Source organism: Zophobas morio, unplaced genomic scaffold (assembly GCF_036711695.1).
Source record: "Zophobas morio isolate AGI-343-1 ecotype UQ-CSIRO unplaced genomic scaffold, CSIRO_AGI_Zmor_V1 ptg000006l, whole genome shotgun sequence".
Lineage (NCBI taxonomy): Eukaryota > Metazoa > Arthropoda > Insecta > Coleoptera > Tenebrionidae > Zophobas > Zophobas morio.
Window position 1 is genome coordinate 2,456,045 of NW_026972111.1, and position 11,807 is coordinate 2,467,851.

Genomic DNA, 11,807 nt, shown 5'->3' on the forward strand with positions numbered 1-11,807 from the left:
TTTTTTGCTTGCCTGTACTCTACTTTTATACCTTTCCCCTTTTTCCACCTTCGTAAACATTTCCTTGCTTCTATTTTTAAATCTCTGCATCTGCTATCCCACCATCTGTTTCTCTTTTCTAAATTTCTCGTTACAATTTCTTTTCTTATGGCTGTTTTTTTAACAATCTGAATAAACAAAGTCAGACGCAGCTAAATCAAAACTATAGGGGGAATAAGAAATTCAAATTTGCCCTATACAAAGATAAAGTCTCCAATCTCAGGAAAGTTATTAGAAAAAGGATACGTGAAGAATTTCAGAAACTTTAAAAGATTGCAGAAAACATCATTCAAACAGAGCCTAAAAATTTATGGAAGTTTATTATTAAGTAATAAAAAAAACGCTAGTAGAATTCCAGGAATTATGACACATGCAGATGACACATATGAGTCTTTATACGCTTACTATGGGACCGGATAACATACCATCCTTACTGGTGCGTGCTTGCTTATTTTTTTTTCATAAGACTTCTATTCGAGGGTATGTCGATTTCTCAAATCAGGATCAAACAATGATGTGAGCAATTATAGACCCATAAGTTTGTATGTGGAATATGCAAGCACTAGATCGCAATTATATGAAGTCTATTAAAGTGTGACGCAAGGGTCGAACTTGGGGCCTTTGCTTTTTCTAATGTTTGTTAATGATATAGCCAAAGTGCTGAAATGTAAGAAGCTCTTCCTGTATGCGGATGACTTAAATAATGGAGATGATTACAAGCAAAAATGACTGTGAGTATTTACAAAATAATTCAGATGTATTTCTACTGTGATGTAGTAATAATTTTTTAAAAATAAACAACAAAAAATGCAAAATAATGACTTTTAGTATAAAATCGGAAACCACTTATAAGATACAGCTACCATATTAATAATGTTGAACTTGAAAGATGTTATTAATGTACTCATAACACGTCTCAATTTAAAAATGTAACTTGTTGAAAATTGTTGTGCGCATCGTTAGGGAGAAGTAAGTTAGAAGATTGTTGCGTGATGTGAACTGTTAAATGTCTCGCTGCATTCGCAATGTCGTTAACATATAACAGGAAGATAATGGTAGCAAACACAGATCCTTGTGACAATTATTTATGATCGCCACTTTTAAGGCAATTCAAAAACGTTATGATATTTTTTCCTACTAGTATGTTGTTACATTTTGGTTTCCTTGACATAAACACTACGGTTTGTAAGCAAACATTGCAAAATAGTCGCTCTCTAGCGATAAAGTGAAGGTTTTGCCAAATTCTGCTAAACAACTAGCCATATTTAGTCAAACTAATAAACAAATTCTGCGAAAACAGATTAAACTGACTTCTTACGACACAAATAAAATAAGAAAATAACGAAATGGGTTCTTAGAATAAATGAAAAACGGAATTCACCTAAATAAATTCTCAAAATTCAAATGTGTAATGACTAATGCACCAGTTTATTAAAAATATGCAGCAAAATATCACATGCATTTCTGATACTTTAGCTAAAATTTTCATTAAACCAAACGATTAATAAATGTTTTAACATTGAAAACGATCTTTCATTTCTTCCATTTTTTTTTTAACAATTTTTTTTTAATATTTTCGACTAAATCATTGGAAATAAATTTCTAATTTCTTCTTTTTCCATGAGCTTGCTGTAATCTTGATTCCGATTTTTATACTTTCATAAAATTGCAAGTCTATTTTAAAATTTCCTTTGACGTATTTCGCCTCAGTGCCCCCATTCAGCTCGCGCCGCTCCGTATTCGCGTCCATTTTTCCCCAGCCTATGTCCATCTAATTTTATTAGAAAATGTCAGCGCAGCGGCATCTTTCGCTCTGATTCCTCCCGCTAGGGTCCTCGACCGCTGCCCATCAATCCAGAAGAGGATATCATGTGAAGATGTAAATTGAACGACCACTGTTGAGGAGCACCGAGCATGACACTCATTGTGAACGGTACACCTGTCACTGATGGCCATTTGCGGTGATTTTTCATTAGTTACACGTCACCATGCGTGGGAATTACGGATCGAGATTTATTGTTGATGGCGACGTTTTGTTACGCAAACACGACCTCTTGTTGCTCTCCTCCGTCGCCGTCTTGCTCCGGTGGATGTCACGAAGATATGGTTATGTGTTATTCGGTACGTCCGCTAATCTAATCATCTTCGGCTCATTTTCGGTTCGGGACGTCGCTACATTTACCGACGATTTAGAAACGGTCACTTTTTTACCCTTTCGATGGCGATGACAGAAGACGTTTCCCATGAAACGGTGACGGAGAGGCAGGATGTGATCGGGCTTCGGTCAATTGGCGGAGAGGGTTTTTGTCAGGTGCTTTATTAACGAAAGGAATGGAACGAAGGTGCATTATTCTGGAAATTCGCAAAAAGTCGCCAAAATTCAACCATACAGACTGCTGCTTTTTGTCTTCGAACATCAAGATTCTAAAAATAACTAGGAGTTTTTTCAAATCTCACATAATTTGAAATTTAGTGTCAACTACTACACTATATTTTACTTAAGTACACTCAAACCTTGAGTAGGTAAGTACTGATTCCGTTTTTTACCCATGGATAATGTAATTATAAGACAAGAATGAGGCTCTGTAAATTTATAGAGACTTTTATTCAGTTGTCTAACATTTAGTTATTAATACAGCTGTTGCATACCATAGTCGAAGGTTTCAGTCGATATCAATTTTTTTGAAACTACCGTAGAAGCCTAGAGTATCATCATTTTCCAGTTTCTCAGGTCGCAATTCCTCATTTACTGTAATTTCGTCTAAGCGATCAAATAATTCTTGATTTTGTGCGTACTTCGCCTCTAATGCATCTACAAGCTTTGCTATTTTTTAATAATTTTTCTTCCAAAACTTACCTTCTAGTTTTTGCAAAGAAAGTCCTTCTCCACCGTAATCAGTCGGCAGCAAATTCAAAGGGATAACTTTCTTCAAAGCATCTTCATTCGAATGAATACAAATCTTAAAGAACGTAAATTTTGAAACGTTAATTCTTATTTGTACTTACCCTTTCGAATATTTTCGGTTTCATGACGGCTTTTGCAATTTGTATAAGTTTAGTTATTGATGGCGTCATATTTAATATGTGCACAGCCTTGACACGTGACGACATAACTCCCTGAAATTAAAATAGCTAGTTTTATGAATTATTACTAGGCTTCGGATTTCAGGTCGTTAAAAAATGAATTAAAGGAGACATTTTTAGGTCCCAAAATTGACGAATTAGGTTATAAAAATCTTAGTTTAGGTTAAAAACCTGGAGGAAAAAATGTTTGCTCAACGAAAAAGAATACATGAAAAAAATTAAACAAAACATTATAGAAACAAATATTTTGTGTAACAAACAAAAAAATGATTAAATAAACAAACGATCTATAGTTACGTCCACTAATTCTAAGTTATCGCAAAAAAATGGCGATCAAATTAAAGCAAGTCGCATTTAACAAAAAATAAAATAATAATTCAGGTATTTAAAATGAGTTACCAAAGCCAACTATATATTTCTCTAAATTTTCGATTGTAACTTAAAACACTTTTAAGTTTTGAAAACGTGCTTTCCACATCACAAGAAGTGATGGGTGCAAAATTAAATATTGGACAATCTACGTTTTCATTTATGTATGTATTGTTGGTAGGATTTTCATTACCGCAAATTACGTTATTTACTGAACATACAAAATCGTATCCTGGATTCTTTTTTAATAGAGAACATAATTTTTGGAACGCCATTTCCCCCACCTTTCCTGGTGTGGTTTTTAACGATGTATACACTTTTTCTACAATTTCCATACTTTGGTTTAATTTTAAAACTGTAGTTTATAATTGTTCTATTGCATCAGCAATAATTTTAAAGTGAGTTTTAATGTACAAGAGTTCATTTTTAACATTTGCTTTATTCAGGAATTCTTGAGCTTTTTTAATGCTTTGTGCATTTTTTCTCAGAGTGCTTTCTGAGGGTAAATGCCTTCCTGTATATTTCCCAATAAACACAGTTGTGATGTTGACGTGACAGGTACGTACTCACAAAAGAACAATAAGTACATCGCATGATTATGTCTTAACGATATACCTGGAACGTAAGCTATATATATAACATCACAATGGAGTACTCATGCTATGTAACCAACACGTAATGTTGACTACATTTACTAGATATCTCATTATTATGTCGCAGCGATAGAGCTTCCACATAAGCATTTAAACATCACACTGTGGTACTCCTGTTATGTAACTAACACCTAATGTTAACTGCATTTACTAGATATCTCATTATTGTGTCGCAGCGATATAGTTGGCAGGTAAGCCTTGTAACATCACAATGGAGTACTACGGTTATGTAACCAATAAGTAATGTTAACTGTAGTTACTAGCTAGCTGATTAATATATATATACATGCTTCGAAATGTTTTATTTTTATTAGTTAATTATGTAAAGTGTTTTTCAGTTCATTTTACAAAATGCCATGTCAAATCGAAAATTAACGTTTCTGACAGGGCAACAGCAAAAAACATTTAAAAACACACATATCGAGTATTATATAGCTCTATATTATATATATTATTTATGTTTGTGTTGCAAGTAAATAGTATATTCATAAACAAAAGATGCTGAGTCTTAAAAAAAGAAATTTCTTAGCTGTCCTAAATCTTGCACAAGCGAGATGACGCCAATAGTGAGTTGCTCTTAATTTTTTTTTTTATATTATATTTCCTGTAATTATATTTATTTATAATTATATTTTTATACGTCCATAACGACCTGCGCTTTATAAAACAGAACAAGAGACTTAATGCACATAGTTTATGATCAGAATGAAAAAATGTCCCATCAAACAGGCAATACGAATTAAGACTAGTAATGAGACATTATTTTTTAACGTCTGCCTATGCGTCACTGCCAAAAAGGAACAATTATACATATACAAAATTTTGAAATGAGCTCGAAAAATAAAATGATATATTTCATTATTTTATTAATTCTAACACAAAATATGTTGATCGGCAACAAAAGCAACACAAAGAAAAAAATCGAAATTAAAAACTAATCTATTTCAAGGTCAGCGATATCGTTCTTAAATAAAAATGAATTAAATAATTTCTTCACTTTGATCGTAAGGAAAATAAATAATAATTTGAATACGAAACAATAATTGATCATCGAGTTTTGTGTATTGACTTTCGCACTCAGTTATAGGCATATCTGTTTAACATTAAATTTTCAAAAGTTTAGATTTTTCCAATGTAATCTTGGGCTCTAAAATAAACTGGTAATGTATAATGTATAATTATAATTGAGTATTTTCGTGGTTGATCTTTAAACTATTATTTATTCAAAAAATTCACTTAATTTCATATCCAATATGTAGATAACTGAAAACTGATAATAAAGCAGCAGATATGACGAAATAGTGTAGACTTTTTTTAATGTCGGTAATAGAGTGTATGTAGGTATAATAACTAGAGAGCGGAAAATTTGCAGCAAAATTTTGGGAAATATGATCATGTGACATGCTTCAAATTTATGCAAATATGCAATAACTTTCTTAATATATGCAGAGATATGCAGTTGCATATGCTCCAAAAATAAAAAAAAACGTAATCGAACTAAATTTATTTACAAATTGCAAAAACACCTTACCTTTTATTACAAAAAATTCATAAATCACATTGCAAAGTGTTTAATTAGATCTCACTGACAAATAAATGACATTTTTTAAGATAATATTCTTATACTAAAAAATAAATATAGGTAAACAGAAGGAATTAAAAAATAGTAGTAATCGACTATTTAATTACTATTTTGGTAACAATTTATTTTTAAATATTTGTCGAAATATTCTAACAAAAATTTTTCCGGTGATTCTAAAGTAAGTATTTGTAAATAGAAAAACTGCGTCCACAGATGTAAAAATACTTATCAGATTAGAGCAGCCACAATAAAACACAGTTCCTTCTTGAAGAATAAGTTCAGGAAAAGGTTTAATTCATAAATTAATTTGAGTTATCTACATATTGACACACATCTCTATCGCTTTAAATACTTAAATGCAAACTCACGATGAAAAATAATAGGATAACGTCCCTTCGACCACCATAAAACATACCATTAATACACTTAAGTAACGAACAAAAATATTGAAATGAACGGTATTTCCAAAAGTAATTAGGACCCGAATTTACCTGAAGGATGGCTTAACACCCAGTGGTTCCTCCAAACTACCATAAAACCCAAACCTTTCCCAGTTATTTGAAGCCCAGGACAATATTTGCAATATGATTCATGAAATTTCGTTTTTCTATAAAAATGCCGATCGAATGGCATTTTTTTTTCAAAGTAGCACAAAAATTGATAAAAATGCAAAATATGCACCCGTTACGTGAAATATGCAGCAGAAGGCAAATATATGCAAATATGCAATTTTTTTATAGCTGTATTCATTTTTAATTAGCATGATTCGTTCACATATTAAATATCAAGACTTATATACAAAAAATAACGAATATGCAAATTTCATAAAATCCGCTGTCTAATAATAACTAATACATCGGATATGTTTCTCTAGTTGTCTTCGTTCGACAGCACTGTATTTACAGTATTTAAGCAGGTATACGTTTCCGCCCCTAAAATCCCACGTACGGCATCCTTTGCCCACGTAAATACAGTATTTGGAATGAAGACAGAAACAGAAATCGTTTTACAACACCTTATCAAAATTTAAAAAAACCACTATGGTATTATTTGAAATTTATTGTTAAAGATTATATGGTCAATTAGATGTGGGTCGTCGTATTCTTTAAAAAGTGACCTTCGTCAGTGAGTTCGTAATGCTTAATTAATAATTATATACAGAGCGAAAAATACAACGGCTTTATTAGAAATACACCAAAGACAAGTTTTTTTTCATTGTAATAATTTCTAAGAATTATTTCTGTAAACTTGTTCACTTGAAATGTTATTTTGTAAGTACCTGTTTGGCAAATTATAAATAGAACATCTGTAAGGTGACCAGATTTCAAAAGTTCGAAATCGGAACATTAGTTTCCATTTCCATGGTAATCTGATATATAATAACTGCTTTGAAAATTTTTAGTTGTAATATACTAACAGTACTGACATCTGCTGAGAACCGTATCGATACAAGTTTTGTTCCCAATTTTTCACAAAATAAAATTACTATTCATGAAAATTAGTGATTTATCCGAGGAATTATCTTTATTCTTATCAGATTTATAGAAATCTGAACATTCACGGAACGAATGTTTTAATCGGAATATTTATTGGACGAAATTTGAAATCGGAATTAGAGTATTGAAATCGGTACAGTTCCGATCAAATCGGAACGTCTGGTCACCTTAAACATCTGGGATAATATAGGGAAGACCCAACGACACAAACAAAGCCATAAAAATTCTTTGCCCATTGTCCCTGAAACGGGACAAGGTTTTGAAGAGTTCATTCGTCGAATTTTGATTTTATAAAGACGTTTATAAAGCGATGATTTGTAGCAAAAAAATTAGAGAGTGGTTAATTTTGATTTTATTAAATTTATTTCATCTAATGAAAAAATAACCCTCAACTTCTGCATTTATTATCCACCAGATACTTGGGGGGGGGGGGGGGTGCAGTCGGAACTTTGTTGGTTTGGTTTGTCTATGAGTCGGACGATCCCTTTTTTTCCGTATTTATGGTTATTGCACTTCACACTCACAGTGAAGCTGTCGAATTCCATTTGGCCATTTTGGTTCACAACCACCGAACCTTTCTCGTGAATCCGTAACTCACTTCATTTTTAATGCAGTTTTGTGAAAATTGTGCCATTCAGTGTGGGTTGTATTTACACTAGGTAAGTTAATATAATTCTAATGAAGTAATCATTTTAATTTTTACATGCTTTTGTTGTTTTTGATAACTGTACGTAAATAACAACAACAGTTTTTTTCAGATAAGCTGGAAATACCACCATTAATCACTGAAGATACTCCCGCTGATTTTGAAGAACTTACGGTGATTGTTTTTGAAAGTGAGGCGCTTTGCCATAACATGTTGCAAAGGTATGTTACTGCAATTTTTTATGAACTAGGTGCTAATGAACATAATTTTACTCTAGACTTGAAACAAATACAAAAAATATCTGCGAAACAAAAGAAATTCTAAAGGAAACGAGTGAACAAATCTCCAATATGAAAACGTCATCAAATGTGACAAATCAAAAAGAAAACAGTAATAGAAGATATGCCGCCAAGACCACAGGTAAACAAATTTTGAGGAATTAGAAGATTATCTCTGCCCACTACGTACAACAGGCAGGTTTCTTTGTAAGTTAAAAAAAATACAATAAATCTATATGTACTTACATATAACATCATTTTGGATATTATATATAAGTAGCTACCTGTAATACTATAACACTTTTTAGGAACCTACTAAACATGACACATGTCGCTTAACACGTTACATACATAGTGGGTTGCAGAAAAGTCTTATAGTGAAGCACCCTGTATGTTATACATACGCGGTGACTTCCAAATAGATTCGGAAAAAAAATCCTTTAATTGTCACACGGATTCAAAGTAATTAAATTGCTGCTCCAGTTTCAAGAAACAAATACGGAACATCTAGTTAAATGTCAATGATGCGGCAATTTTTCATTCAGTTTCCATTGTGACTAAATTTTTTCTATGTTTTTGCTGTGTGTTGCTTAGATGAAAACAAATGGCACTGAATGAGGTGTAGATCTTGATATTTTTTCCCCTGAATTAGGACCAGATAAAAGAAATTACTTAAAATTTTCTCTACTGCGTGATGTTGTGGTTTTTTTTCCGAACTTATTTCAGAGTCACTCGATACATACACATAAAAATATTTTCTTCTTTTCTTATTTCATGAACTGCTATTGTCCCAGATAGGTGGTAATGGGAAAAAGAACAATGTGGGGCGTGTATTAGAAAAAAAAAATCAGCGAATTTGCTGTAGCTTGTTCGTTCAGTAGGAAAATTCCAGAATGGCTGGGACAAAAACGATGAATATCATGAAAGGTATTTTTTTTGCAATAAATATAATTATTACAATTTTTATTTTTGAAGAAATTACGATGAAGACCCATACCGCAATAGAAAAAGCAGTAGAACAACGCTGCTCAGAGTGGCTACGGCATTCTAGTCAACGCCTGAAGAAAGAAAAAACAACAACAGTTTATAGTTTCTGTGTCTTGTTTTAAGTGTAAATTATATTGTATTATTTTCGAATTAGGAAATCATATATATATTTATTTATGTTATGAATTTATATTAATTTTGTATTTTATTACTTATTACATATTGTATTTTTTCAAACATTGAATAAAATAATAATTTACTGTAAGCTCTAAATTTTACTCTCCATATCCATATCCCTAAATGGTAACTAGACTTTTTGAAATACCTATTCATATCGCATAGATCATGTTAATAAAATATACTGAGAGTCATATGTTTACGATGTTGCGATATATACATAACGTCTATGTCCATTTAATACGTTATATTGGCGTTTAAAATAAAACGTAACAGATACATCAAAATATAGAGAATCTAGCGACATACTAACACAACGTTATGATGATGTACCAGCGAGCACGTCTCTAGTCTGAAACAATGTGGATGTCACCAGGATGTTACAAGCATGGGTCACTGTTGATTACATTACATAGCACAGGGAAAGCAAATGTACGCAGTTTCGGATGTAACAGCAACAAGATCGTAGACAGAGTTAAGTGGCATTAACATCGCTACGACATAACTGTGTTTACTGGGTTATGCATAAAATTTTTAAACTCAGGACAACTAACTCTATTCCGTGGACCATTTGCTGCGGTAAATGCCCTACATAAATCGGTGCAAAATTGAGTAAAATCATTGTCGCAACTAATGTTTAATAAAGTCTGTTTACTGGATTTATTCTCGTTCTTCTTATGTGCATCGCCACTGCAGTGTTGTTCAAAGTGTGATTTTTTTTCGCACTTAAACTAGGAAACAAAAATGTGAACATAATTCAAGCTTCAGTATTTTAAATGTTTACTTAGAACTTTTTCACACATTTGCAGAATAGCTCATTGTCTTTGGTTGAAGAAGGAAATTGAAAATTAGTGTCCAAATTATTCCCTAACCATAATTTGATATTATCTTTCATGAATGATTTTACCTTAGGCATTTTGAGGATTCTTTACTGTATGCACAAAAATCAAAACCGGCCCCAGCACACTCACTAACACGCAAAGACACTCAGTATCACTACGAATAAACTTTTAAAATAAAATGTTTTTTCAGAGAATCACCTCTTCCCGGCTATAATCTAAATCAAATGCAGGCCAGCGTTGTCAGTTGGCGACACCAACCCGTACCACTAAACTCAAGGGCGTTGTTTACAACCCATTTTTAAACAATCTGCCAGTCAAAACAATGAATTCACGGAAAATCTCTATTGTGTAAGCACGTCCGCTTCGTTAGTCGTGGAATCCTATTTTATTCCTTTTAAAATTTACAATTAGGTCGTTTAATTAACACTTTAGGTCTCTAACGGTAAATTAGGCAATTTAAATTTTTAAATAAATGAAGTAGATATAAAAAGGTAAAAAACCTAAGATCCGAAGCCTAATTATTACGTAAGTCTTTTTTGTCTTACATCATAAAGAACAACGAAAAGTTTGTAAAACATCAAGGGTGTAATTCTCATGGCGACGTTTAAAGTGAATCCTTTGCAGTCTAAAACCAAAATGTCTCCATACATGACGTCATGTCGCAGTTTTAACTCCGCCATGCTACATAGTTTTCTCATAAAATTGAGTGGTTCATAGCCAAGTGATACAGTTTCTCCTTTTACTTTGAAAAAAGTGAGTTTATACATGTCGTTTGTTAATTGAGGGTGATCCACTAAGTATCTACAATTAGTCATTTTGGCTTAGATTATACCTTATTAATTGAGATATCGATAATTTATTCTCCAATTTATCACAATTTAGATATATCGATATCTCAACTAATAACAACTACTAAAAAATCTAATAATAATAATAATTTAATGGTAATTAAAACTTACACCATACTTTTAAATTCCTTATGATGTTGACGCTTGGGGTTCATTTCGTAAACTACTTCTGGCACTTTCGCTCTAACTGAATAATAGTTGTCGATTTTTTTCTTCGCAATTTCGATACTGCACTTGTTGAGAATCATAAAATTCCGAAGAGCGTGTTCGTCTTAAAAAAAATGTAAACTATTGCTAAACTGGTTCAACAACATACCCAACATTTTTGGAAGGTGTGGTTGCGTTTCTAGCCATTCTTGCAAACGATTCACATCTTCTTTTAGCGCTTTTCCACTACTGTTAAATTGTTTTGCAGCTTCGTCGAACATACGTTCTCTTTGTTCGTCCATTTTTCCAAAACTGAAGCTGTTTCGTTCGACTGTAAAAACGTCTAAGATTTTGGTGTGCCAGATAAATACACACACGATGCATCAAGGACGCGAGTCCTGTTATTGTCGATGCCGGGTTGACTGAACCTGTTTTTTTACTATAAGGTTATCATGTGATTACTTGTTTACAAAGTTTAGATTTTTTTTTCACAACTTACGGAATATTCTTTACTTTGGTTGTTCGAATAATAAATAAATATTTTTATTCAAATTTATTAATGACGGCGATTATTTGATTACAAAACTTGAACACTGAGATATTTGAGGAAGCTATTTTAAGTGCGATTATCAAGTTTCTTACACTTTAAATAAAATCGG

General features: G+C 32.2%; 1 protein-coding gene across 1 annotated transcript; it reads right to left on the reverse strand.

Moving 5' to 3' along the window:
• Positions 1-2,625: 2,625 nt before the first annotated feature.
• On the reverse strand, positions 2,626-11,551 carry LOC135122974 (retinaldehyde-binding protein 1-like). The gene is made up of 6 exons (XM_064047469.1): positions 11,318-11,551; positions 11,113-11,272; positions 10,699-10,954; positions 3,046-3,156; positions 2,897-2,999; positions 2,626-2,851 (listed from the first exon to the last, which is right to left on the reverse strand). The coding sequence occupies exons 1-6, from the start codon at positions 11,448-11,450 to the stop codon at positions 2,703-2,705; spliced, it is 912 nt and encodes a 303-aa protein (XP_063903539.1). The 5' UTR covers positions 11,451-11,551; the 3' UTR covers positions 2,626-2,702.
• Between the last annotated feature and the right edge of the window lie 256 nt (positions 11,552-11,807).

What these genes read in the sequence shown, in the direction of transcription:
- LOC135122974 (XM_064047469.1), bottom strand. Translation starts at nt 11,450, where the DNA reads ATGGACGAACAAAGAGAACGTATGTTCGACGAAGCTGCAAAACAATTT. An exon ending in AAGGAATTTAAAAGTATGGT is followed by an intron (nt 10,955 to 11,112) that starts GTAAGTTTTAAT and finishes GACTAATTGTAG; the next exon opens with ATACTTAGTGGATCACCCTC. An exon ending in AACCGAAAATATTCGAAAGG is followed by an intron (nt 3,000 to 3,045) that starts GTAAGTACAAAT and finishes ACGTTCTTTAAG; the next exon opens with ATTTGTATTCATTCGAATGA.